This window comes from Aegilops tauschii, chromosome 3 (genome assembly GCF_002575655.3).
Source record: "Aegilops tauschii subsp. strangulata cultivar AL8/78 chromosome 3, Aet v6.0, whole genome shotgun sequence".
In the NCBI taxonomy this organism is placed as follows: domain Eukaryota; kingdom Viridiplantae; phylum Streptophyta; class Magnoliopsida; order Poales; family Poaceae; genus Aegilops; species Aegilops tauschii.
Genome location: NC_053037.3, coordinates 51,343,128 through 51,370,493, shown reverse-complemented (window position 1 = coordinate 51,370,493; position 27,366 = coordinate 51,343,128). Strand labels below are relative to the sequence as shown.

The window sequence follows — 27,366 nt, the reverse complement described above, 5'->3', positions numbered from 1 at the left end:
TAATCATCAACGTGAACGTAAGAGGAACCACCCCCGAGGTTCACACTTGAGGGGTTGCACGACAGAGTCGTATCGGAAGTGGTTAAGGCGGAATCACCCTCGATGACCATGACCGAATAGCTACACTACAGGGTTAACATCAGAAGTGATGTAGAGGTCTCACCCTCGGCACTCAATAGTAGCCCAGTAGTGTCGAGCAACTAAGGGGAAAATGATGTGCGGTGCCTGGTCTTCGATCCCGTTGATCGGGTCTTCAATGATGAAGCAGGGGCAACAAGGACAAGGTGGGGGTCACTGATGGATCACTAACCAACCTATACTAAGCAGTTTAGGATAAGCAGGTAGGTAACAATAAGCAGGTTACAAAAGCAGGCTATGCATCAGAATAGGAGCAAACAATAACAGTAGCAAAATCTAATGCAAGGATGAGACAATGGAATGGGCGATATCGGGATGATCAGGGGGGGCTTGCCTGGTTGCTCGGCAGACAGATATGGACCTTCGACGGTGAAGTAGTCGATCATCGGATCAACAGCGGTATCAGGGTCTACCGGAGAGAAGAGTGGGAAGCAACAGAAAATATAAAGCAAACATAGCATCACAAAGCATACATGGCAATATGCAGAGCTAGACGTGTTCTAACACGGTGCTACACGATACCGGCGAAGGGGGAAGTCAACCGGGAATGTTTTCCCGGTTCCGGACCTGTGTCAGACAGATGACCGGAGGGGAAAGTTCCATGTTCAGATATTAGAGGCATCTGACAGATGAACGGACCGCGTATTTGGATTCGTTGGATTTTTCTGAACAACTTTCATATAGAAAACATTTTCATCCGAGTTACAGATTATTTTATATGACTTTTCAAAGATTTAAATAAATTCTGGAATTTCTGCATTTAATTTAATTCGAAATAAAAATAGACAAATTGCTATGGGTACACAGGAGTGTACCTAGCAATGTGTGCATGTGTACGACATGTGGGGCCAGGGGTTGGGTTGACCCAGTCAATATTTTGACTAGTCCAAAGTGAACAATGTATGTGGGTCCCAATTGTCATGGACTCATTTTAATTAGCAGGTTCTTGACTAAATTTACTTAGCTTAATTAGGGGGTTTTGGGATGAAGTAATTAGGGCCTCCCTAATTAACAGGGGGGTTCGGGCCCATGTGCCAGTGGCCCAAATCGGCCTCTGGTGAGGCTGTGCCCGCACGTACATACTCGTAGAGTACGACGCCGGTGGCCATGGTACTGGCCGGGGGAAGGCTCGGCACAGGGGGCGCGAGCAGGCCCGGGCGGACGTGGACGCCGCCAGCTGAGGCGGGCGTAGCCGCGAGCGGTGGGGCGCGTAGGGGGGGCAGCGGCAGCCAGAGCAGCAGCGTATAGAGCAACAGCGGCGTCAGCTAGCAAGGGCCGGCAGCACAGCAGCAGCGCAGCAGCAGGCGTGGCACGGCTGGGCTCCGGGTTTGTGTTGTGAGGGAGAAGCGGCGCGAGAGGAAGAGGGGGAGAGCTTAGGGTTCGACCAAGGGGGAGGGTCGAGAGGTACTTGTAGGTCGCCGGGGAGGTGGTGGATGGCTGCCACCACGGCCATGGCGCCGTGGATGGCTGCCACCACGGCCATGGCGCCGTGGATGGCCGCCACGCCCTGCCTCCTGTACTGTAGCGAGAGGAAGGGGGTAAGTGGGAGTGTGGGCTGGGCCAAAAGTACTGTGGTCATCAAAGGCCCAGTGGTATAGCAATTAGTTAGGCCATTTTCTATTTTCCCTTTTTTTGTAATTCAATTAGCCACTGTTTGTATTTATTTGAGTGATGAAAATGAATTTAGTCAAACTTGAAATTTGGCACACAATTTGAGAACAACATTGTGGTGTCGCATAAAAAGTTTTAGAGCCAACGGAATTGTTCAAGCATTTTTGGAAATTGAAAAAGCCAATTAATATGTCATTGGGCCACTTTATATTTTCCTAGGGATTAAAGGGAGAGCCAAATGATGTTGCTTTCAACATGACAAATGATCAGGGAATTTTTAGAATAATGCGAACATTTTATTTTGCATATTTGAGAATTTGAAATTTGACTTTAATTTGAATTTAAAATTTGGACTGGATTTGAATCAATGTGATATTAGCAACAGTAACAATGATGACAAGGCATCATTAGAAGGGGATTACTGTAGCTGAACTATCGGGGTGTTACATCGGAGGCGGTCAACACGTGCGGCGGCGGACAGATGAAAGAGGTCCAGTGTCGGCTGGTGGACTACGTGTGCCACCATCGGAGGCACGCGACAGCTCCAGACGACGACGATGCAGGTACTGGGCTCCGGTGGCATGTGACGGAGGGGCGCCAACAATCTGGGTGGGGCAGGAGGTCCATGAGGGTGGTGGCTCACGACGTCGAGCATGAGGTATGATTGGACGACACAGGACGGGCGGGACGCCCGCAGTCTCAACGGGCGCGAGCTTGAGGCATCAGCGAGCTGAGTGGTGTCATGACTCTCATGAGCACCATCGACGAGCTGCTCCTCTCTCCAGCTAGCTTCCCTTTACGTGCACTTCGCCCACAGCCGCCTCTGCTGCCACACGATGGCCACACTCGCCTCCAACTCCTCGCTCCTCCGCCGCGATCATAGCCTCACGCTCCTCGTGCCAACAAGGGACCCGAGGGATTAGGTCGCGATGGTGCTCCTGGAGGTGGCGCTACTGCAGGCCATGTTCCTCGTGCAGACCATGGCGTTGGCGGTGGCCTGCACCGTGACCTGATGATGGGCGAGGGAGGACGCTACCGCGACAAGGAAGCATGGGAGGACGACGATGTGCTTTCAGGCCGAGTCGACGGAGGTTGTCAGGCCGGTGTGGGGGCGGTGGATGAGGAGAAGGTGATGAACCTCCGGGTGAACTGTCTCCTATTTGTTCTCTTTGGTCTTTTGGACGTGCACCCTGCAAAACCAGCGGTAAATCAGGCCTAAATTATGATGAGGGACGGAAAATCTAACAATTTAGAATGATGCAGACAAAGCCCCTTTCATGCTTTTGAATGTGGCCTGACAATTTAGAATGATTATCATTATGGTCAATCTCTATGCGAGTTTTCTAATTAGTATCGAGTACGCTACTGTAGGTGATCTTTTTAAAAGCAAAACCCCTAATGGATGTCGATGGACGCTCACCGTCTCATCTTATGTGAGGCCAGATAATGCGCCGCTAGATGGACCCCGCTGCTCATGGCCATGTTAATCTTAACATAGGTGGGACATATATCAAGGAGACGGTGAAGCATGTGTTGGGATGATTCTACCAAACAATACTGGTGGCATAATCTTCTCAGCGTGCAGAAACATACTGCGTTATGCGAGCCCAATGCAAGCGGAGTTAGAGCATGTTTGGAGGGGCCAGACTTTGCATTGCTATGGTCTACACTGCCAATTGATGTTGAGATGGACTGTAAAGCTGTGATGCTCTCTATGCAGGCACAGTCCCCCGGATTGATCGTTGAATGCAATGTTGGTGAATGAAGTTAGGGAGCGTCTTGGTGAGAGGGATAGTTCTATTATTGTTCATGTTAGTAGGAACCAAAATGTTGCAAGTCATAGATTAGTTTCTTTTGGTCGTGCTGAAGGGCATACGACGCTAGCTATGGATCAGATCGGATCCTACTAATATACCACAACTTTGTATGAAGGATCTCCCTCGAAGTTGAGCAATGAAACCCCTTTAACCCCACAGAAAAAGTGTTTTCTCTAGCTTCTCTTTTTGTGCCCATAATTCCACATACTAATTCTCTTGCTTTAAATTAAGTCTTATAATAAACATTAAAAACACTATTACATATAAACATAACGTATCGTAAGAATCTTCGATGACGTTTCAAGGAGAACCAGCTGAAACAGAAGACGAAGCCAAAGAAAAGGTTGTCACTATGCACTTGAAGTCACAAAAGAAAGACTATCTACAGCACAAGAAAAGGCACGGACCAACAAGCAATGGCAATTCAACATGGCTTGCCAGCAAGTAGCTACTCAACAGAATGAATTCACAAGGCAAACAATGATTTGAGCAAAACTACATGTCAGACGTGTCCAAGAATTTGCAAAAGCTTTGTACCACTTTATTACTGCACTAATCCTATAGGAGGCTATACCAAGATGATCTAATTCAGGGAAAATCGGTTGCGATTTCTTATTGCAGTATAGTTGTGTCATCGTATACACATCCCACTATGTAGGCTGGCTTAAAATTTCATATACATACATACATATATATATATATATATATATATATATATATATATATATATATATATATATATATATATATATATATATATATATATATATATATATATATATATATATATATATAAGCCAGCCTATATATTGATATGTTTTTCTTTACCAAATAGAAAAAGATACACATAAAGCTGCAATGCATATTCTGTTTAGCTCATAATTGTTTATACTTCTACCGTTTCAACTATGGTCTATATAGTTGCGACTTACCGATGGGCGCGACGTGGCGCCGCGCGGGCTAAGCTAGTATATGAATTATTTCAAACAATCATTTCACTCATTTACAAAAGAACAAATTTCTTTTTTTTAAAAACCAACTTCAATTGTAATTTCGAAATACCAATACAAAATTAAATTAAAAAACCAGCTTCGATTACATTGAAAGACCAATTTCAATTATTTCAAAACATCTGTTTCCGTTATTTCAAAAAAGCATTCCAATTATTTCAAAAAGAGTGACTTCACCTTTTTATTATTATTGAGTTTAATTTCAATGATTTTTAAAAATGAGTGCTATTATTTTAATAATTTCACTTTATTTCAAAGAAGTGATCTCACTTATTTCACATAATTCAAAAAAGTTTTCACTCATTAATATTTTTTATTCCAGTCAATTCAAAGAACTGATTTGATTTGTTTTAAAAATGATTTAACCAAATTAAAAAAATCACTCATGTTAGAAAACAGGTTGCACTCATTTGAAAAAAATCCACTCTTACGAAACAAACTAATTTCACTAAAAACCTTCACTCCTCTTAAGAAAACATGCCACGCTCATTGAAATAAATCACTAAAATTTGAAGAAAGTTCACTCATCCATCTTGTTCTAAGCAGTTCCCACCCTGAAATATATTCAGTAAGAAGTGAATTGAAATGTTGAAATTTAAACATGTTCAAAATGTATCAAAAATTGATCTTGGTCTAAAGGACTTGGTGCTAGCAGTTTGAATATACAAAAATTTAAAAGTTCCAAGAACAAAATTATGATTTAATATATGTGAATGGTTTAAATTAGCAAAGATGAAATAAAAGGGTAGATTTATTGTGTAAGATAAAGAGAGATGAATATCCACTTCTCATCCGCACCCGGTGAACAATAAAATCAAAAATAATACTAGAAAAGTTCAAAGGATTCCGAAGTTGTTTGTGGAGCAAGATGGCTGAGTGTGAGAGGTGCGTGCCAAATTTCAAAGCATATGGACCTTTATGTAGCTCTGAGCAAAAGAAAAAGAGAACCGGGTCCAAATGCACAAATAGTAAACTTTTCACAGATCCTAAATTTGTCTTTTTTGCTAAAAGCTACTCACATATCTAAATGCTCTGAAATTTGGCACGCACATCACGCACTCAATCATCTTTCTCCACAAAAAACTTCAGAATTGTATGAATTTATTTGAAAATCCATCTCTGCACCCGAGCTCATCTGCACCCGCGCTGACGAAAAAAATCAAAATAAATACTAGAAAAAATAAAAAATCCCAAATTTTTTGTGTGGTAGACAATTTGTTGCGTGAGATCCGCTCCAAATTTCAAGTCATTTGGATATATGAGCAGCTCTCAGAAAAAAGACAAATTGGGGGTCTGTAAAAATGTTTACTGTTCATGTACTGTTTTGACCCAATTTGTCTTTTTTGCTAAGAGCTGCTCAGATGTCCAAATTACTTGAAATTTTCGGCGTGTCTCACGCATCAAATTTTCTACCACACAAAAAGAATTTAGAATTTTTTGAATGTTTTTTGTATTTTTTACGGATTTTTTTCTAACCGGGTGCAGATGAGTCTGGGCACCGAAACGCCCTACTCTCAGTATTTTTAATGTTTTTTATTTCCGGGCCCATCTGAGTAGGAGCCAAAATGCCTTGTCCAGGGAGAATCTAGCGAGGAACACGGAAATAACGGGTGCCCCCCTATGCTCGAATCACGACGCATACGCTGACGGTGGATCTCTTGCCGTACCGTTTCCGTTAGAAATGTCTCTGCGCCGGCCCGCCCAGCTGTCATTCTGCTCTCTACATCGATGCAGCTTACGGGAACCAGCAGCCCCGCTCCGCCATGTCCTCCCTTCCCTTCGTCGCCGCCTCGCCGGCCACCTCGACGCGGTCGGCGAGCACTGCACCAGGCGCGGCTCGAGATCACTCTCCGCAGAGGCCACGGACGCAAGCACCGAAGCCCTCGCACGAGGATCCCGGAGCTCTCCTGGCCGCGGCCAGTGGCGGATCCAAGAATTGAACTTAGCCGGGGCGAAACATTTAAGTCTAATTTTTTTATGAACATATGCAAGCACGCTGAACAAATACTCAAAAAAATCAAATACAAAGCTAGATGCACTCGAAAAATGTTCGCATCAGAGGCTTCAAGGGACGCTTGATACAGTTGGTGGGGAGTTCCAAAATATGCAGCAACAGGTTTCATTCTTTTGAAGACTCCCTACATTACAACATCAGAAGAAATTAATTAATTGTTAAATATATGGCGAATTGGCAATATAAGCAACAATTGCCTTGATCAATTGTAACATATATGGCCATATCAGCAGGCTTCAAAAGATGTAAACCAAGCACTTAGAAAACACATATACCACCTACTGATGTTTTTCCTCGATGACCATCAGTTCAATAATTGGTACTGAATTGAAGGTCATATTCAGAAGAAAATGGACTGTCTATGACTCTCTGTTGGTGTGTACCTGCTGGCTGCGCTTGCTGATTTTGCAAACTGCAGCTGCCAGCCATTTGCACGAGCTCGATGCCGTGCCGGTACCGGTGCTGCTGCTGCTTCCTCCCACGCAGGGTGCTGCGTCTTTTGGTTTGCTCGGATCTGGATCAGGTGCCCGGCGGCGGGTGAGGCAGACTAGCATCTGGCGGAGCTCTCTGGCGGCGAGTCAGCGACGGCTAGGTTACGCAGTTGCCCTCGCTTCCGCGCCCGATTGGGGATTTCCTTCCTGCGTTTGCGATTTGGGGTGTGGGTGAATGAGTGGCCGTGCTAGGCTGCTAGCGTTTGGGCTTTGTGCTAGCCCATGAACGGAGCCGTTCTGTCATATATGTGTTAGCCCATGTATAACGAATCGTATTTTTCTGTATACGTTTTTTTGTCTACCCGGAGCGGCCGACCATACTCGCCCCTACCATGGCGCCGCCGCTGGCCGCGGCGTACGCGTGCGGAGCTCGTTCAGCTGTGTGCTGTGCGCGTGGTGTCTACGGACATGGACGGCTGCGAGATGCGTGTGTGTGAGTGCTTGACCGAGTGCGTGCTGCTCCCAAGCGGCGCTGAGCCGGCGTCCCCTTGGCCAAACGCCGGCGTGCGTGTCGGCCTGGCGCACACTACCTGTTTGGTGAAATGCTTGAACCATTGGGCCATACAATGTCCGTGCGTGGGGAAGAAGCAAAAGGGCAGCGGCAGCAGAGCAAGGAGACCCGGTGGCGGATGACGGCGGCTGCTACGCGTCAAGTTGGTGGCGACAGATTGTTATAAAGGTATGAGGGTAATTAGGGGAGCAATTAGGGAAGATGATTAGGGGGGAATAGCTGGCATAATCTGTAAGTTGGAGAAGCCAATAAAGTAGTCTGTAAGTTGGAGGGGCCAATTAAGTCTTTTAGACAGGTGCTTGTAGCCAATCCACTAGGAGGCATGTTCTTGCTATCGTGTCATGTATGACTTGGCTTATGGACATGGTAGGTTGAGCTCAAGTTGGCGATAAATAACTAAAATGTTACACATCAAAGAAGAAACTAGGCAACTTAATGAGGAACATCGGAAGTTTCCTCCATTTTTCTACTCACTAGCCTTGCATGTAGTACCCGTGGTTTGTCCTCCTTCTTCATCTTTTGTCTGGGTCAAATACTTCAATGCACATGCTCTTCAACCTTATCTTCTGATTTCTTTGTGCAATTGCGATGTAGCACCCCCCAACCACTAAATTAAGGGCTAAAGAAACTATGCAAACCCTGTCATTTTCCTAATGCAATTGGCAGAGCCCGTTGACCACATCTATTCTTCTCGCATTTTTGTTTTGCTCCGATTTTTCTCCAAGGTGTGCGTATGCATGATTGATTACTTGCTGGATGAGCCGAGAGGGACAGTTCATGTCCTTGACCATTTCACCATGAATAGACAATTGGTGTCACCTTCATATAGCAAATGGCCTATTCTGACCTTCAAACAGATGAGCATCTAAAATCATTTCAGGGACACCTCGAGAAACTGCCCAAGCATGGAGCTCTCTCCATGGCTCATCTTGTTTGGTGTTCTTGTGCAGGCTTCTGTCATCCTGGCTGATACAAATGTGCAAGACAGTATGTATTTCTTGCTTCTTCTTTCAGTTTGGTTTACTGTGGTGTTGATTTGCTCGCCGTGTCCTTCCTGTCTATCTATGTTTGCAGCTGCTGGCCTCACCGGGATCGCAGCTTCCTGGGACACCAAACCATCAAACTGGGATGGCAATGATCCATGCGGCGACAAGTGGATTGGGATAATTTGCATCCAGGACCGGGTCACATCCATGTTAGTATCCTAAGCACCATAGATTTATACAAGGCTCTGTGCTTATTTTTAATTATCCATTTCCTTGATGAACAATGATCACTCATCGTCGTGTTGTGTCCTTCTTCTTCGTTGGATGTTTTGCAGAAGACTGTCAAGTCAATCACTGTCCGGAACTCTTTCGGGGGACATTCAATCTCTCTCGGAATTACAATACTTGTATGTAATTTCTTCTCTCCTCTGCTCTAGTTTAAACACTAACGATTGATTTTATTTCAATCCGATTTCAGTGAGGATCTTCAGAATCAGGCCTATAAAATGAACAAGTTTGATTTCTCATAGTAAGCAAACTTATTAGGTATTTGCCTCTTTTGCTGCAGGGACTTATCCTACAACAAGGACTTGGGTGGCTCTCTTCCTTCATCAATTGGAAGCTTGAGCAACCTCCAAAATTTGTGAGTAGTTTTTAACTGTGTCAAAATTTTGGAGGAGCGCAGCTGGTTCACTGTGTCCAAAAAGTCCAGTGCATGGATGCTTCTTTGACTTATTTTGCTCTATCCTCCCTCTACAGAATACTTGTTGGCTGCAGCTTTGCTGGTGAAATACCTAAAGAGATTGGCCAGCTCTCAAAGCTGATATTTCTGTAAGTAGCTTAATATGTATATAACGTTCCTGGCCATTTCTTGTAAATTTGCCATGTTCAGAGGACATAAATTCTATGGCTGAACCTCTCTTTCAACCATGAGACCTTCCAACTGTTATGGTTGGCAGTCTTTCTGAAAATGCTTCAGAAAATCACAATCATATATGTGCTACTTTTGGACCTAGAAGGCTGCAACTTTTTATCAGTTTTTTTGTTTATGTACCAGGATTTCACCTAGTCATATTTTTCTACACAAATCTCTGCACTTGGTTTCAGTAAAATAAGGTTGATTATTACCACTCTGCCTGCAGATCTCTAAACTCCAACAGGTTCACTGGTCACATACCGCCGTCACTCAGTGGCCTCTCAAAGCTATACTGGTTTGATCTAGCTGAGAATAAGCTCACTGGAGGACTTCCGGTATTCGACGGGACAAATCCTGGCTTGGATAATCTGACAAATACAAAGCACTTGTGAGTACATTCTCCGAAATGGCAACTTGATAGCTGAAGTTTTTTTCTTCTTTGATATCTGAAGATTTTACATCGCCTTGTGTACTCACCGCGTTTTGGCAGCCACTTCGGCGGTAATCAGCTCTCTGGCACCATACCGAGCCAGATTTTCAACTCACACATGAAGCTGATACATTTGTAAGGCCATAAAAAATCCCGTAACCCATATCTGCCACAGTTGTGTGGTGAGGCTAATTAAGTGATTTGTTCCATGTTTTCAAGTCTTGTCGACAACAACAACTTCTCTGGCAGCATCCCCCCTACTCTAGGCCTTCTTAACGTGCTGGAAGTTCTGTAAGTAAATGCATCCACATACTATGGTACTTACTAGCATGCATATGTGATTCCAATCATGAAGTTGAATGAACGCAGACGTTTTGATAACAACAAACAGTTGTCTGGGCCAGTTCCGACCAACATCAACAACCTCACCAAGCTTGCTGAACTGTGAGTGTCCTGTGTGTTTAATTCTTCCTTTTGTCAGTATCAAATATATATATGAGGAAGCTTACAATCTTTTCGTTTGGCCCTAGCCATCTAGAAAACAATCAGCTCACTGGCCCACTGCCAGACCTGACAGGAATGACTGCGCTCAGCTTTGTGTAAGCGATGAATTCACCTTTCCTTTCTGAAAAACAAGACTAGGGTTGCGATTAAAGCATGAGCAACTTTGTCATAGGGACATGAGTAACAACACCTTCAATGCATCCGATGCTCCAGCTTGGTTCACCGCTTTGCCGTCTTTGACTTCATTGTAAGTTTCTAGCTGTTATCTTTTCTGCTCTCGTCTAGTATTTTATCAGGCAAGGCAAATTTATCTGACATTTTTCATTGGCTCCAGATACCTAGAGAATCTGCAAATCGGCGGGCAGCTTCCGCAAGAACTTTTCGCCCTTTCTGCAATTCAGACACTGTGAGGGGTTTCTACTTGCTAGTCTTCACTGCTAGCTGATAAATATACAAGTAGATATGATCATACAGTTATTCATATTCAAATGAACTGTTACTGGCTGACAATTTCAGGAAGCTTCGGGGCAACCGCTTCAATGGCACCCTAAATATTGGGTCGGACTTTGGTAGCCAGCTCCAAACAATTGATTTGCAGGGCAATCAAATCGATCAGCTCACTGTTGGGGGAACCCAATACAACAAGAAACTCATGTAAGGAGACACTCCGCATTGTGTCTGTCACAACTTGAAATTCCCTGACGGATTCAGTTTTTTCACATATATTTTCGTCACAGACTTTTAGGAAACCCAATATGCAACCAAGGGAACAACGAGCAATACTGCAAAACCGCGACACAATCCAACCCGGTGGCGCCACCATATTCTACTTCTAAGAACTGCTCCGGGCTGCCAGCGACATGCCTCCCAAGCCAGCTTCTGAGCCCAAGCTGCACATGTGCTGTGCCGTACAAAGGCACACTGTTCTTCAGGGCACCATCATTTTCTGACCTCAGCAATGAGTCGTACTACCTTCTACTGGAGAAGGACATGAAGACCAAGTTCCTGTCATACAAGGCCCTGATCGACTCGATCGCTCTTCACAACCCATTCTTTGATGCGAACAACAACTTGGAGATTAGCTTGGAGGTGTTCCCCGGCGGCAAGGTTCAGTTTGGAGAGCAGGACATTTCTGACATTGGGTTCATTTTGAGCAATCAAACGTATAAGCCGCCCCCTGTTTTCGGTCCATACTATTTCATCGCCCAAAGCTATCGTGTTGCAACAGAGGTGCCAGCATCTAAAAAATCAAAGGCGAACAAGTTGCCACTTATCGTCGGAGTCGCAGCTGGTGGTGCAGTTGTTATTGCAGTGCTGCTTCTTGTTATTTTTTTCATCACGAGACGGAAGAGAGAACCAAAGAAGACCGAAGAGAGAAGCCAGTCTTTCGGTAGGCGATCTCATCTTTGACCAACCAAATGACCAGCGTTGCGTGATTAATTTGCTTGCTGACTACCGACTACCATCTCTGCCTGCAGCTTCTTTGGACATGAAGAGCACCAGCACCAGTGTGCCACAGCTGCGCGGTGCGCGCACGTTCACGTTTGCTGAGCTGAAGAAGATAACCAATAACTTCTCGGAGGCGAACGACATAGGGAATGGCGGCTTCGGGAAGGTGAAGTAGAACCCACATGTCATGCATTTTTATAACTTGATACACACATGTCAGGTCAGGAGTGATCAAATATTCCGCGATTCCATACTGCAGGTTTACAGGGGGACACTTCCGACTGGGCAACTGGTTGCTGTCAAGAGATCCCAGGAGGGATCCCTGCAGGGGAGCCTGGAATTCAGAACCGAGATCGAGCTCCTGTCCAGGGTTCACCACAAGAACGTGGTGAGCCTCATGGGTTTCTGCCTTGACCAGGGCGAGCAGATGCTGGTCTACGAGTACATCCCCAATGGCACACTCAAAGAGAGCCTCACAGGTGAAATTTCTCGGTCAGTGCATGCAGTGTCAGCCAGGTGCATCACTCATTTGTCATTCTTGCTCATGCGTGCTGTGCTGCCTGGAAATTTCTTTCTTCAGGTAAGTCCGGCGTGCGTCTGGACTGGAAGCGGAGGCTCCGCGTCATCCTCGGCACTGCCAAGGGCATCGCCTACCTCCACGAGCTCGCAGACCCTCCCATCGTCCACCGGGACATCAAGTCGAGCAACGTCCTCCTCGACGAGCGGCTCAACGCCAAGGTCTCGGACTTTGGCCTCTCCAAGCTTCTAGGCGAGGACGGCAGGGGGCAGGTCACCACGCAAGTGAAGGGCACAATGGTTCGCTCTCCAACCAACCTTACAAGCTTGATGATGGTTATAAGTTGGACGGTCCTAATTTCAGTTGTTTGTACACGTCCGTGTGGGTGTGCCATGCAGGGTTACTTGGACCCTGAGTACTACATGACGCAGCAGCTGACGGAGAAGAGCGACGTGTACAGCTTCGGCGTGCTGCTGCTGGAGATGATCACGGCCAAGAAGCCGCTGGAGCGGGGGCGGTACATCGTCCGGGAGGTGCTCGCCGCGCTGGACCGGAGCAAGGACCTGTACGGCCTGCATGACCTGCTGGACCCGGTGCTGGGCGCGTCGCCCACGTCGCTGGGCGGGCTGGAGCAGTACGTGGACCTGGCCCTGCGCTGCGTGGAGGAGGCCGGCGCCGACCGCCCGTCCATGGGCGAAGCGGTGAGCGAGATCGAGCGGATCACCAGGATGGCCGGCGGCGCCCCCGAGTCGGCGTCGGAGTCCATGAGCTACGCCAGCAGGACGCCGCGCCACCCGTATGGAGGTGACAGCCCGTCCGAGTACAGCGGCGGCGGGCTGCCGTCGTCGAGGGTGGAGCCCAAGTGAAGCTAGCTAGCTGCCATGGCCATGTACCGTACCATATCAGGTGTGAGTGTGATGCGTGGGCTGAATTTGTGTGCTATGTTTTGTACAGCTTACTTGCCTTATGTGTAAATTTTGGTTGATGATAATTAGTGTATGGATTGAGCATTAGGTAATGGAGACAACAGAAGCTCTCTGAGTTAGTTTCTCTTTCACTTCGAGAGTTCGAACTGCTGGCGCGAACAACGTTAGCTTCCTTTTATCAGAAAGTCCTGTTTGTTATTAAATGAGAAATGCTTGTCAATAAGTGCAATAAACAATCTTTCTTTCTAACACAAAGAAATACGATCCCCGGAGTAGTGTATGTCTCCTGCCAAGTAGTACGTACTGCTCCAGCCTTCCTTACATTATGGGACGGAGGAAGTAGTACGTACTACAAATTTCAGACATCATAAATCCTTTACAGTATTTTTTTTTGGAATTGGAGGGTACAATTTAGTTCTCCGTATCCGTATACGGTATATGATAGAGGAACTGGAAGAAGATGAGCAAGAAATTATCTATAGTAGTGGTACCTAGGAGGAGGGGGCTAGGTGAGTGTAATGAAGTTCTTGAGGGAGGCGACGAGGCTGGGCGGCCAGTGCTTGGTGTCCCTGACGTAGGCGAGGTCGGAGTAGTGCGGGTCCAGCAGCGTGGCGATGTTGAACTGGAACTCGGCCAGCAGCGGCGCGTGCTTGTCGGCGTACAGCGCCGCCGCCAGCGCGGCGTGGATCTCCGGGTACCCCTTGAGCGCCACCGACACGTCCTCCATCTCCGTGATGGACTCGTCGCGGTCGCCGATCTCGTACAGCACCAGCGCCCGCCCCACCCGCGCGTACTCCGACAGCGCCAGCTCCTTGTACCCGCTCACCACCGCCGTGAAGGACGCCAGCGCCCCCGCGAACTCGCCGCGCGCCTGCAGCTCCCGCCCGGCCTCCAGCAGCCGGACCGCCTCCCCGACGCGCTGCGACACGGCGGCGCTCGCCGCGCGCTCCGCCTCCGTCACCGGGTCGTAGCCGAGGTCCACCGCTGCCGCCGCCGCTCCCCTGCTGGCAGCGTTGTTGTTGCCCGCGGCGGCGGCGAGGAGCAGGCCACCGGCGGACACGAGCAGCCGCCTCCTCGTTGTCGTTGCGGCGGATGGTGGCGAGGAGATGGCGACGGGTGGCCGTTGAAGCGGTGTCTCTCCGGTGGAGACGGAGCCCGCCGGCGTCACAGGCGCCTGCATTTGGGATTTGGGACGGGAGGCGTTCGCGGCTCACATGCTCGCTACGTACCGTTTTTGGGGAGCCAAGAGAGCTCGAGAGAGCGATAAGGTTTGAGAGGCCGGACTAAATGTGTGGCATATACAAAAGGAAAAACATACCACATCGTATATTTACTTGAGGAGCTAGACTAGACACCGGAGATAATTCCATGTATTAATTTGTTTGGAAATGTTTCTGGAGCCACTGAAATATGACCAGCAGACCACATGAGTCATAACATAAGCAATTCAAACTAATTCAAAATAAATAAATATGACCAACAGTTTCTACATAGGTGACATTAGCAAAGGAGATCCCCGACACCGGAGGTAGCGGCTGCAGACTCCAACACATGATAAAAAAAACATCATCGTGCCAAAAAAAGCTGCCGCTTCGGGCACTTTGGGCCGAAAAACGCCTCGTCCCCGGATCTACCGCCCCCCTTCCTCCTTCCATTTGCCGCCGGAACGGCCACCGCTACACCCCATTCGGTCGCCATCGCCAGTGCCACCATGTCGACCGATTTCCATCACCACCACCACTGCCACACCGCCCCGTCGCCGGATCCACTGCCCCCTTCGCTCGTCTAGCCGACGCACCACCGCATCGACCGAATCAATCACTGCTCCATGCATCATCACCGCCGAGCCGAGGAGAAGCACGAGCTTTCGTGACATTCGGCTCCGGCCGTTCGGCCGCTATGCCGTCTGCGATCTTGTGCGACGGGATGCAGCATGCACTGGCTCGGGACCTTCGAGGCACCAGAGCTCGTTGGCGCGCTTATGACGTCATAGCTTGGAGGTACCACCGGCCGAAGTCTGAGCTCAACTTTTTGGATGAGCCGGCTTCTGCCTCGACCTGCATGGCGCGGTCGCAGGCACGGGAGGCGCGGTGCGGTCGCATGCACGAGAGGCGCGGTCGCAGGCACGGAAGGCGCGGCCGCCGTCGACGACAACGATGACGCCCGTGCCGCCCTGCTCCCCATCATTCCGGCGTCGAGCAACTAGCCACTCCTCATCGAGTGGGCCTGGAGCGGTGAGTTGTTGAACCACTCGGCGGCATGGGGCAGCAACTTGCTCCGCCTCGCTCATATCCGGCCGACTCGGTGGGCCACCCAGTCGGCTTGTATGTTGAAGAACTGATCTTTGGACGCCATCGGAAGAGTGGTCGAGGAGGAGATTGAGGGAGCGGCGGAGGGGTGTGGTTTTTGCCCGGCGTCTGCCCTTGTTTAAATAGAGGGCAGAAGGTACGAGCTCGGTCGGCGTTGCCTTTGATGCCAGCCGCTCATGAACGGACGTGTGGCCGGAGTAGATTTCTCGGCTTTCACGCGGGGTTAATGAGGGTGTATGAATGCGGCGAGGAGGCGTGTTCCGCCGGGCGTGCAGCGGGCGGCGCCCTCGGCCGGCGCGCCGCTTCAATGACAGAGGTAGTGAGAGGTCGCGTCCGCCCTGGGCCGTCTTCAATGCGGAGCGGCGCGCTCTACAGCGGTATGAATGTGGGCAGGTGGCATCGGGCGGGAGCACGCGCAGGAGGGGGAGGTTTTTTTGGTGGGCCTGAGCGGTTAGAAGCGGGATTGGAAGCGATTCGAACTCCCGCAAACCTTTCCCACTTTTGTCTCCGATTTGCAGGAGAAATCGCATCCGAACCGCTCCGTGGGCCGATACAGGTTATCGTTGGATGGCATTCGCGGTCCGGACAGCGCGGTCCGCGTGTCCACCTTGAAGATGCCCTAACAAATGCTTGCATGCAGCCAGACTCGCATGTAGCAGGCTGGGGATTAATTTTCCTTAATCAGCGGAACGGCAGCCGAGACAAATGGCCTAATAAAAGAGACGTTGCTGTGTTGCTAAACGGTCTTATAAACACGGAGAGAGGTAATACTTCCTCTGTTTTTTTTACTCTACATATTAGATTTAATTCAAGTTAAATTTTATAAAATAAATATAATAACAGAATAAATATGTACTAATGATATTGATTTGTTATTATATATGTTAATATTTTTGTTTATAAATTTTATCAAAGTTTACAAAGCTTGACTTTGATCAAAACTAATACACGGACTAAGTAAAAATGGAGGGAGTATTTGATAGTCGTACACAGGGAACTGAGACTGACTGCGGTCTACAAACTCCACCTCACGCGCGTCTCCCCCTTCCTTCCTTCCACTCGCAGTATGTCTCTCTCCTCTTCGAATTGGATGCTATCAAGTATCAACACACTGATTAGAGGTAGGCGGGTCGCCAAGTCGTGAATAAAGCACACTGATTATGCTAAACAAAATTAAGGCGCTTTTTCATGTGCTGTCCTCTTGTCTGCTCAATCCCAGCTCCCAAAAGTCAAATGCTAGCACATGGATGTTTCGTTATTTATTGAAGGCAACCCAACAAAGGGATCAGCGTCAGAACCTATCTACTAGGCGTTGACCAAGTTGCTTCTCATCTCCACGCCCAAACTGGATCCTCCCCATTCTCATCAGTCAGCATCCCCTCTCGAGATCGCCAGGATTGATCCACCTTCCTGCATCATCTGGGTGCCAAGAATCGTCTTTGAGTAGGCACAAGCACCACGGGCCCAGGTTAGTGTCAGTATGTTCTTCCGCGGTATTGCTTCCCTAGCTTTCGGGTGTACTGCAAAGATCTAGACCTTCGCTTTTAAGACTATTTCTACGATTTCACAATCAGGCGTACTTAAAGATTATAGTGGGAGCAAATACAAGGTACTCCTGGAAATGGCCAACTCAAACGATCTATGGGAGAAGAAGCTGCAGGATCCAAGTGCAACGCCAGTGCCTCTGCCATTTGAATTTCTGAAAGCCATTACATGTGATTTTTCCAGCGGGCAGGAACTCGGCAGAGGCGAGCATGGAGTGGTTTACAAGGTATATACGGCCAATTCCTTTCACTCTACGTGTCAAATCTTGACAATTAATAGCCGTTAACTGTTTAAGAAGTGAAAGAGGTTTAACTCTATTGCATCACAGGGAGTTCTTCCAAGTGGAAAATTTATTGCCGTGAAGAAGCTTTTTCAAACACATCTGATGGATGATAAGAGATTCCAGAATGAGCTCAGTTCTCTTATGGGGATCAAGCACCAAAATGTAGTGCAGCTTATTGGTTACTGTGCCGAAACAAGTTTCGAAATGGTGAACCTCCAAGGTAGTGGGAAACATATTATGGATGAAATACCAAAGAGATTGCTTTGCTTTGAATATGTAGGCAACAAAAGCCTTCATTACTATATCTCAGGTAAAATCACAGAAACTCTAGAGTAGCTTACTTCTTATTTACTTTACTCCTTTCCTTTGTTAAGTTTAGCTTTTAGCAAAGTTTCAAATATCCCGATATAGCTATGTTATAGCTTTTGGAGAGCTCTTCCGTTAAAGCAATGCACTTTTAGTGTTAAACTGAAAATGATGCTAATAACCTGGTATTTTCCGCAATAGCGCTAAATTTGGAGTCATTTAGGCCGCCAAGCCACTATACAAAACCATCATTCTACCTTATTCTTTCTTCTTGTTTTTTTATAAATACAATGCATTGATGCAAAGCTTGGTTATTAAATTAGCACACCTGATTAGTGCTCGGATTTTGATGTTCAAATATATGTATATTAAGTACATGTGATATATCACATATGATGCCTGATTGTATACCTTAAAAGAAAATATGACTAAGAAAAATGCTAAATGGGGCTTAGCTTCGGCAAAAGGCACAAATTTGACCTCAGGCCCAAACTATTTCACAAATTAAACTGTTTTTGAAAGTATTTCCCCAGTTGACCCCTAATGTGCAGCGCCTGACACGAGGGCGATGCACTCTACTGTGCAACGCCTAACACTCAGGCGCCACACCTATGCAATGCCCGACAGCTAGGCGCTGCACTACACTGTGCAGCGCCTACCAGTAAGGAGCTGCACAGTAGAGTGCAACACCTTACTGTCGGGCGCTGCACAAAAGGGTCAGCGGTGTGAAGTTTTTTCAAAAAAGTTTAGTTTGTGAAATACTTTCTCTTTGAGGTCAAATTTGTTAATTTTGCCTTTAGCTTGGCTATAGCTCCGCTTAGTTATTCATAGCTTATAGCTAAGCCGCTAGTAAATGCTAGGGACCGCAGCAAACCGCGTCTAGCCAGCCGTTGAGTCCTACCGCCAACCGCTAGGACCCTGCTTCCCAGCGCGCGCCAAAGCGCTGCGCGCCTGTCTCCGTGCCCACCAGATCCGGGTTTCCGCCGCGCGAGGAAACCCCGCCGCCACCGTCGGCCGCATGAGCTTCGCTCGGCTACGTCCTCTGATGGCGGCGCGGCAGGAGGAGGAGGGATGTAGAGTGGCGGTGCTAGGGTTCATGGAGCACGCCCGAGATGCCCTGGGCAAGCCCACACGGGGTCGAGCACTTCAGATATGTTGCCCACAACCTCTGCATCATAGATGCACACCCTTACATGAGGTGGTGATGTGTTGCCACCGTAACATAATTTTCATCATTGATTGAGTTCACATTTCCTTTTTTTTCATCAATTTAACAGATGGTACTCTTGACCTCGAGTGGAATAACAGATATGAAATAATAAGGGGTATTTGCGATGGTTTGCATTACCTTCATGAGAAATGCCATACTGCTCATCTCGACCTGAAACCTGGAAACATATTGATGGATGCTACTATGGTTCCGAAAATAGCGGATTTTCGTTTATCAAGGATCTTTGGTGACAAGCAATCCCGAATCATCACTGAAAATCGTCCAGGAACACTGTAAGTTTTGTCTCCCTGTTATAGCATCGTCCAGGAACACTGTAAGTTTTCTTTCTTGCAATGCCTCAAACTTCCATATTGTGCTGCAGCGGATATATGGCCCCAGAATACTCCTTTCAAGGCGTAGTCTCCATGAAGGCAGATATATTCAGTTTGGGTATTATAATGATTGAGATAGTCACAGGTCGTAGAGACTATCCCCTGACTGCTATTCCATATATGGAGCACTTCAATCAAGACGGCAGTTTCCAGAGTACCGACACGTCCTTCGAACACTACTACAAAGAGAATATGAGATTAAGTACTCAGGCTCTTGCAAATGTTAGTGAAATATTTACCATTTATTTTCAAATTTTTTGATAAAAGGCGTGAAATACAAATTAAATGGTGCATGTTATATAACCGGCTCAAAACTACATTCTTTTTTAGTTCTTTTGATCTTCCAGTTGATATTCCTAAGCTTTACCGTAATGTATGGGGCTTGTGTATACATTTACATTTACATTACATATTGTCGTCCGTTTTCGCAACTCAAACTCATAACTGCAATTTTGTAGATATATCATACTTGGAGGAATAGGCTGGAGAGCTCGCAGGGAGTCACAGAAAAAATGGAACAAATTCGTGCATGCGTTGAATTAGGACTAGAATGCACTGAAATCAGCCCATATAAAAGACCAGCCACACAGCATATAATTGATAGGCTTGAAAAAGTCAATATTACAGACGAATACCATAAAGCCGGTGAGAGTATTTCGGCAGTAGCACAGGTATGTAAACTCATGTCGAAAAACATGGCCCCACTGTTGGTGACCTAAGCTTTGTGAATTTGTGTATCTCTATTTTCACTTTTGTGGCTACGAATTGGTGGTTCTACTTCTGGTGAAGTGTGGTTGATTTTTCAATAGGCAGGAGAATCTTCCACTTCCAATGCTCTGCATCGAGGAGATACTGGTACCATTGTTGAGATTGAGAAGGCGTCAATACTACCGGCAAAGGTTAAGGAATTTGTACAGGTTCAAGTATCTGCGGTCAGCATTCCAGCAAGTGAAAATGACATTCCCATCACAAAGAAAGACAAATCAACATCTCTTGTTGTTCCGGATGCTTTTCGTTGCGCAAGATCACTTGGTTTAATGCAAGACCCGGTTATGGTGGCCACTGGGCAGGTCTCCTCTGCTTGCTTAGCTTACTCTATATAAGTTTCTTAATTATCAGTCCATGGAGCTTGATGATTTCACAATAACTAATTCTTGAAAATGCATGTACCACAGACTTACGACCGAGGCAGCATAGTGAGATGGTTGGACGCCGGGCACGACACTTGTCCGAGGACGAAGCAGAAGCTTGCTAACAAATTTCTAACTCCAAATTATGCTCTTTACGGCCTGATTGTCCAATGGTGTCGAGCAAACGGTTTGGAGCAGCCGAAACGCTCTGCTCAAGTTAGCAGTGATGACGGTGATGAAACGCCGGCATCACTCGCCTATTCTGAGCAAGATGTAGTTGCGGGCCTTGTTCGGAGACTATCAGATTCCCAAAATGTTGTAGACCAGCGTGAAGCTGCCGGTACGCTTCGTCTGCTTGCCAAGGGCAATTCTAAATATCAAGCATGTATAGGAGATTCTGGCGGCATTCCTATCCTGGTGAGCCTGTTGTGGATAGATGATATCAGCACCCAGGAACATGTTGTTACTGCTCTCCTGGATTTCTCCGTTTCTAATTACGAGAACAAGGGAAAATTGGTCTCGGCCGGAGCTATTCCTGGAGTTGTATACGTGCTAGAGAAGGGCAGCATGGTTGCCCGGGAGAATGCTGCTGCAATGTTGTCCAGCCTATCCACTGGAAAAGAAAGCAAGCTGATCATTGGGGCCGCTGGATCAATTCCGCCTCTCATCCTGCTGTTGACTACTGGGAGTCAACAGGGTAAAACGAATGCTGCGGAAACACTAATGGATCTGTTCGTCGGGGCGGACAACAAGAGTATAGCTATTAGAGCCGGGTTCGTCCCTGTACTGCTAGAGCTTCTAACAGGAACCGAGGATGGAATCGGTTCCATCTTTATGTTGGCAATTCTTTCCAAGCATCCTGAGGGAAAGGCGGCTATTGCTGCTGCTGCTGCTGCTAATGCTGCTGCCATACCAATGCTGGTTGGAGTTATCAGAAATGGATCCCCAGGCAAAAGCGAAACGGAATGGGCGCTTACTATTCTGGCGCGCATCTGTGGTGGCCAAGGCAAACAGCAGAAACAATGTCTTGCTGAAGCACGGGAGAATGGCCTCGCGTCCTTGCTGGTGGAGCTAGCAGAAAGTCACTCAAGCTCAAGCAGAGGCATATTGGAAGCCAGAGATCTGCTAGCACTACTCAGAAGCGATTGCTGAGGGAGGCGGACGCATGCAACAATCTCAAAGCTCATGCATGCAACTCACCAAACATTCTCACGGTCGGCAGCGACTACCGTGACCGTGAGGGGCTGTCTCCCTGCTCTACCGCGCCTCCAGCCTTCTCCTGTGCCGGCGTCGCCTCCCACGGTCCCCACCATTTGCTTCTGCAACTACCCCCTCCATTTTTATATACTAGGCCACTTCACTTTTCCTGTCTAAGTTTTGACTTGTAATTTTGGTCAAAAAAATATGGGTTGTATGTATAAAAAATATATTATCAAAAAGTTCTTTTGAATGTGCACTCAATTGTATATTTTTATGGCATTTGACTCATATTTTATTTGTAAAATCAATGGTCAAAGTTAGACTAAAAAATAGTGGCCTTGTATTAGTAGATCGAGGGGGTATTTATTTTGCGATCGCCAGCTTCATCATTCATTAGCATGAGGCCCTTACCACACAATTTTGTTTTGCATCTTATTTCGTTGGTGCTCGTGTTTACCTTTTGTTGTTCACTGTGTTTTACTAAGTAGCGTGAGAAGATTATAGATTGTCAAAAAAAGTATAAATTATTGGGTAGATTACAGAATCTGGTGGCATACATTGAAAGATGAACGGAGAAGTACAATGAAGCAAATATTGGACTAAAAGGTTATACTTCATATGTAGATGGTTTACAGTTCTGAAACATTTGGTGCAATAGACTGCTGCTTCTTAACATTTTGTACTATTTGGTTTTGATCTTCATGCCTCGCGTCGTCTTCTTCATCCATAAAGAGGTTGCAACATGTGCCTTTCTTAGTCATATCCATGTTGACCTTTTTCAATGGCAGCAGGCAATGCATTTTTATTGTGGCCTTAACAATCATACCTCATTTTGACAACTCTTGCTGCAAATAAGAACATGCATAAAGAAACCATAACAGCCAGGACATGCTCAATTGTAAAGGTACTATAACAATGCTTAAAATAAATATCAAAAATCACAAAAATCGATAATTTTGGTGATTTTAATTTTTGGACAATTATCAGAGGAACACCAGCAATCAATAGGAAGGAAAGCAACAATGTGCATAGCAGCTAGGGGAGTAATACATAGGAAATAAGTACATGCCCTAGGTAGAATGAAAGCTAGAATTTTTTTTGTAGTGTATATCATATTAAGGAACTAAAAACTGCAATTCATGCATGATAAATATTACTCCCTGCGTCCCATAATATAAGAACGTTTTTGACACTACACTAGTGTCAAAAACGTTCCAACGGAGGGAGTACTATATTGTGAATCAAAACAAAAGTGCAAATTCATAAATACGTTCTCTTGCAATTGACTGACCGTTCCACCTGAATTCAATCAAACTTCGGTAACCAAAACAAAGCATATTATCTTCATCAATTTCATGTCCACAAAGTGCTAGAAAAGATGCAAGAAGGATGACTTGCTCATAAATCAATCAGTTTCTAAAATACTCAAGTAGCAAGCACACAATAATTACGGATACACAACCAGCTGACTTCATTGATATGAATTTATTTTTTCCTAAAAAATAAACGAAGCAATGCTATTAAATACCAGCATCCATCTTACCGATGATCTTACATATTGTAAGACTCATCTCCCTAGTAACCACACAAACCATGGCAGGCTATCTGTCATCAACATGCTCTATTGTATGCAAGAATGAAAAGGAGCTCACATGTATCTCCTCAAACTGGTTCTACTCAGCCTGGCCCTTTTTTTCATGCAGCCTCAAAAAACGGTGCGGGTAACCAAACACGTCCCTACCAAACACATGCTTGGTGTTGCAGCTGCAGTTTATGAAGAATGGTCATTTTTATGTAAGGTTTCGCGAATGTCAAATTTGATGCCCTCAGGAAGCCAATCAAATTGTGCATCTTTTAGCTTGTAATTCTGATGCTTTTGTTCATTTTATGCCAAATTCAATCATTGTGTTAGGGAACCTCCCCTTTTTTATACTCCCTCCGTCCCATAATATAAGAGCGTTTTTTACACTATATTAGTGTAAGAAACGATTCTTCATATAAAGTCGCCATGACGGCTTTTTCTTAAAAAAAACAGCACAAATAAAAACTGCAGATCCTTACAACTGTACCCAAGACATTTATTTAATAGTCTTGCTAAGTCTCAGTCGACTGAGACTTAGGAAAGTCTCACTCGATGCTATATCCGTGAGATGTCACATTGAGATTCGTGCAAAAAAAATCAGTTTTTTTCTCTCTTACATGTTATGTCACTTGACTGAGACTTTATTAAATCTTAGTCGAATGAGACATAGCCACACTCTTATTTTAAAATAATAAATTCATAACCCAGCATCTCACGATTGTCACCACAAAGCACAAACACAACCCGTGCAAACACAAGAAACTCTTCTTGGTGCTTATACGGCCGGATACGTCTACTGATCTATGGGAAGAGGAACATGAGGGACAGCGAACACCACTAGCTCGGCCCGCCGGCGCGTGGTGAGCCCGGCCTCCTCGGTCATGTCCAGCTCCTCGGGGACCATCCCGTCCGGCAGCTTCCAGTCGAAATGGAAGAGCAGCGCCGCGAGGGCGAGCTCGAGGTGCACGAGGCCGAAGGAGACGCCGGGGCATATCCTCCGGCCGGCGCCGAACGGCAGGAACTCGAAGTCCACCCCCTTGAAGTCCGGCGTGCCGCTGCTCTCAAACCTCTCCGGAAGGAACTCCCCGGCGGAGTCCCAGTGGGCCGGGTCCCTGCCCATCGCCCAGGCGTTGACCAGCACCATGGCGCCCTGTGGCACGTCGAAGCCGAGCACCTGCTGCCGCGGGCCGCACTCCCGGATGAGCATCACCGGCGGGTGCAGCCTGAGCGTCTCCTTGATGACTAGGCGCAGGTAGTGCAGGTCTGCCAGGCCGTCCTCCGTCACCCTGCTGTGGCCGTCGAGCTGTCGCCGGACCTCGTCTTGCGCCTTCCGCATGGCCGCCGGCTTCCGCAGCAGCTCGGCCATTGCCCAGACCAGCGTCGTCGACGTGGTCTCGCTGCTCGCACTAATCATGTCCTGCATGCATGCAAACGATAATGGTTGACGCCTTTCGATCGAGGATTCTTGGCCTGGTGATGGTAATTGGTAAACACTAAACAGGATCGGGAGAGAGCTTACTATGATGACCAATTTGATGTTCTCCGTGGTGAGGGGATACTGAGAGCCCATGTCGTCCTGGAGCCTCAAGAGCACGTCAAGCAAGTCCTCCGCTTGTTCCTCTCCGCCGTCGGCGCAAGCGGCCGATCTCTTCTTGTCCCGATGCTGCTGGATGACGGAGTCCATGAAGGCGGCCATGCGTTTGTTGCGGTGGTCGATCCGGGCGGGCACGCGGCTCAGGAGCATGGCGAGCCGTGACGACGGGAAAAGGTCCGGCAGGGTCATCCCCGGCACGATCTTAAACCCCTCCCGCAGCAGCGTGAACAGAGTGTCGCGGTCGTCGCTCCTCAGGCGGCCGATCATGGCCTGAACCGAGGAGTCCGCGACGAACGACGCCAGCCCCCGGGTCAAGTTCACGGACGCTGACGCCGACGCCGACGACGCGACGGAGCGGAGGAGGCGTCCCAGCACCTCCGCTCTGACAGCGCGGAAGGAGTGGACGCGGCGGTTGCTGAGGAGCTCGAGGGTGCAGATCTTGCGGAGCTGCCGCCATCCGTCGCCGTACGGCGCGAAGACGAGGCCCTCGGAGCCACGCAGGAAGAGCTGCATGGTCGGGCTGAGGGGCCGCGACGCGAAGGCCACGTCGTGGGTCTTCATGATCTCGCGCGCCGCGTCCGGGGAGGAGGCCACGAGCACCGGGAGCTGGCAGAACCGGAGCAGCATGAGCGGGCCGTGGCGCCGAGCCAGGTCGCGCATGGCGTGGTGCGGCGGGACCGACGAGCCGGCGAGGTGGTGCAGGTGGCCGATCACCGGCAGCGCCCATGGCCCCGGAGGAAACCGTTGTCGCCCGGCCGACCTCCTGCGGCTGCGGAACACCCCCACCAGGTAGAGCGCAGGTACTACGACCAGAAGGAGAGGCAGGAGGAGCGAGTAGTATGCTGGGCTCTCGGCAGCCATGGCCGGTAACTTTGAGCTCGATCGGCGTCAAGAGTATGTCGTGCGCTGATGTTGTTTCATGAGGTTTGGATATTTATAGCGGGCTTGCGTAGAGTGTGGTCATCTTGGCTGCACCGGAGCGATTTGTTTGCATTCCGTGGCACCACCCATGCCCGGATTAAACTTGGCAATGCGATCTCTACTAGACACAAGTCCAAATCGCCCGCCGTCACCTCCTACGACATCGGCCCGACTGCATGCACAGCTTGAAGTGATAGCTCACAAGTCACAACCATTTACTTGGACCCCGCTCCTTCTAAGAGCCGGACTGGCGACTGCCTCAAACGCCTGCGGATCACGCTTTCCCCGGTCAATGATGGGTCACGTCTCAAATAATTCATTTTATCATCAGATATCTCAAATAAAAAATCTTACGCTGGATAAAAAAATCGCCCGCCGTTTTTTTTAAATAATACATTTTTTATTAATTTTCATAAATATTACGCTGGATAAAAAAATTTCAAAAATAATACACCGTCGGCCCGCTGCAGGCCGACTGGGCCTAGTCGGCCCACAGCAGGCCGATTGGACTCCAGTCGGCCTACAGCTGGCCGACTGGCCCCTGTCGGCCCACTGTGGGCTGATTGGGTCCTATCGGCCAGCTGTAGGCCGACTGGAGCTAATTGGCTCGTTGTGGTCTAATTGTTTTTGCAAAAAAAGTAGGCATAAAAAATATGTTTAAAAAAATTTTAATTATGTAATTAAAAAATGTTAAACGTGTATAAAAAAATGTTCCTGATGTATACAAAAAATGTACAATATATATGCAAAAAGTTGACATAAAAATATGTTTTAAAAAGTGTTAAGCATGTATTTAAAAATTGCTAAATGTGTGTATAAAAAATGTTCCTTATTTATACAAAAAATATAGAATGTGTATGAAAAAAGTTGACACCAAAAAAATATGTTTGAAAAAAAATGTTAATCCTGTATTTGAAAAAATGTTCCTTATCTATACAAAAAATATAGAATGTGTATGAAAAAAAGTTGACACCAAAAAAATGTGTTTGAAAAAAATGTTAATCATGTATTTGAAAAAATGTTCAACGAGTACACAAAAATGTTTCATGTATTGGAATGAAAGGTTAAACGTGTAATAAAAAAGTTCCAACTCCGGATCCGATATGGGAGCATCACGGACCTAAGGATGATTGGTTGCTCTTTTTGTATGGAACTAGAACATTTTTTTCAAACATATTTTTTTGGTGTCAACTTTTTTCATACACATTCAATATTTTTTGAATAGACAAGAAACATTTTTTATACACACATTTAACAATTTTTAATCATGTATTTGAAAAAATGTCAACTTTTCAAAATTATTTTTCAAACATATTTTTTTGGTGTCAACGTTTTTTCATACACATTCTATATTTTTTGTATAAATAAGGAACATTTTTATACACACATTTTTTTTAAATACATGCTTAACACTTTTTAAACATATTTTTTATGTCAACTTTTTTGCATATATATTGTACATTTTTTGTATACATCAGGAACATTTTTTTATACACGTTTAATATTTTTAATTACATAATTAACATTTTTTAAACATATTTTTTATGCCTACTTTTTTTGCAAAAACAATTAGC

General features: G+C 46.7%; 4 protein-coding genes across 5 annotated transcripts; 2 read left to right on the top strand and 2 right to left on the bottom strand.

The window, feature by feature from the left end:
- Positions 1-7,517: 7,517 nt before the first annotated feature.
- On the top strand, positions 7,518-13,451 carry LOC109787391 (leucine-rich repeat receptor protein kinase HPCA1). 2 transcript variants are annotated; one of them, XM_020345950.4, is made up of 19 exons: positions 7,518-7,760; positions 8,473-8,579; positions 8,667-8,787; positions 8,914-8,985; positions 9,147-9,221; positions 9,338-9,409; positions 9,721-9,882; positions 9,985-10,059; positions 10,144-10,215; positions 10,294-10,368; positions 10,455-10,523; positions 10,601-10,675; positions 10,763-10,834; positions 10,945-11,082; positions 11,166-11,818; positions 11,907-12,043; positions 12,137-12,356; positions 12,458-12,693; positions 12,793-13,451. In XM_020345950.4, the coding sequence occupies exons 2-19, from the start codon at positions 8,498-8,500 to the stop codon at positions 13,258-13,260; spliced, it is 2,874 nt and encodes a 957-aa protein (XP_020201539.1). In that variant the 5' UTR covers positions 7,518-7,760; positions 8,473-8,497; the 3' UTR covers positions 13,261-13,451. The 2 variants fall into 2 exon arrangements, with proteins under 2 accessions (XP_020201539.1, XP_073366091.1); XM_073509990.1 differs by lacking the exon at positions 7,518-7,760 and having other exon boundaries at positions 8,275-8,579.
- An 84-nt stretch (positions 13,452-13,535) lies between these two features.
- Positions 13,536-14,614, bottom strand: LOC109787392 (uncharacterized). Its single transcript, XM_020345951.4, has one exon. It carries the CDS (start codon positions 14,498-14,500, stop codon positions 13,826-13,828), a length of 675 nt encoding a protein of 224 aa, XP_020201540.1. The 5' UTR covers positions 14,501-14,614; the 3' UTR covers positions 13,536-13,825.
- Positions 14,615-16,726: 2,112 nt separating this feature from the next.
- LOC109787390 (uncharacterized) lies at positions 16,727-21,969 on the top strand. Its single transcript, XM_020345949.4, has 8 exons — positions 16,727-17,097; positions 17,204-17,400; positions 17,503-17,767; positions 19,041-19,266; positions 19,356-19,587; positions 19,824-20,036; positions 20,175-20,435; positions 20,541-21,969. The coding sequence occupies exons 2-8, from the start codon at positions 17,251-17,253 to the stop codon at positions 21,645-21,647; spliced, it is 2,454 nt and encodes an 817-aa protein (XP_020201538.1). The 5' UTR covers positions 16,727-17,097; positions 17,204-17,250; the 3' UTR covers positions 21,648-21,969.
- Positions 21,970-23,390: 1,421 nt separating this feature from the next.
- On the bottom strand, positions 23,391-25,732 carry LOC109787389 (premnaspirodiene oxygenase-like). Its single transcript, XM_020345948.3, has 2 exons — positions 24,797-25,732; positions 23,391-24,694 (listed from the first exon to the last, which is right to left on the bottom strand). Exons 1-2 carry the CDS (start codon positions 25,730-25,732, stop codon positions 24,071-24,073), a joined length of 1,560 nt encoding a protein of 519 aa, XP_020201537.1. The 3' UTR covers positions 23,391-24,070.
- Positions 25,733-27,366: the final 1,634 nt, after the last annotated feature.

What these genes read in the sequence shown, in the direction of transcription:
- LOC109787391 (XM_020345950.4), top strand. Translation starts at nt 8,498, where the DNA reads ATGGAGCTCTCTCCATGGCTCATCTTGTTTGGTGTTCTTGTGCAGGCT. An exon ending in CTCTCGGAATTACAATACTT is followed by an intron (nt 8,986 to 9,146) that starts GTATGTAATTTC and finishes CTTTTGCTGCAG; the next exon opens with GGACTTATCCTACAACAAGG. An exon ending in CGCAAGTGAAGGGCACAATG is followed by an intron (nt 12,694 to 12,792) that starts GTTCGCTCTCCA and finishes TGTGCCATGCAG; the next exon opens with GGTTACTTGGACCCTGAGTA.
- LOC109787392 (XM_020345951.4), bottom strand. Translation starts at nt 14,500, where the DNA reads ATGCAGGCGCCTGTGACGCCGGCGGGCTCCGTCTCCACCGGAGAGACA.
- LOC109787390 (XM_020345949.4), top strand. Translation starts at nt 17,251, where the DNA reads ATGGCCAACTCAAACGATCTATGGGAGAAGAAGCTGCAGGATCCAAGT. An exon ending in AGCATGGAGTGGTTTACAAG is followed by an intron (nt 17,401 to 17,502) that starts GTATATACGGCC and finishes ATTGCATCACAG; the next exon opens with GGAGTTCTTCCAAGTGGAAA. An exon ending in GAAAATCGTCCAGGAACACT is followed by an intron (nt 19,267 to 19,355) that starts GTAAGTTTTGTC and finishes ATTGTGCTGCAG; the next exon opens with CGGATATATGGCCCCAGAAT.
- LOC109787389 (XM_020345948.3), bottom strand. Translation starts at nt 25,732, where the DNA reads ATGGCTGCCGAGAGCCCAGCATACTACTCGCTCCTCCTGCCTCTCCTT. An exon ending in ACATCAAATTGGTCATCATA is followed by an intron (nt 24,695 to 24,796) that starts GTAAGCTCTCTC and finishes GCATGCATGCAG; the next exon opens with GACATGATTAGTGCGAGCAG.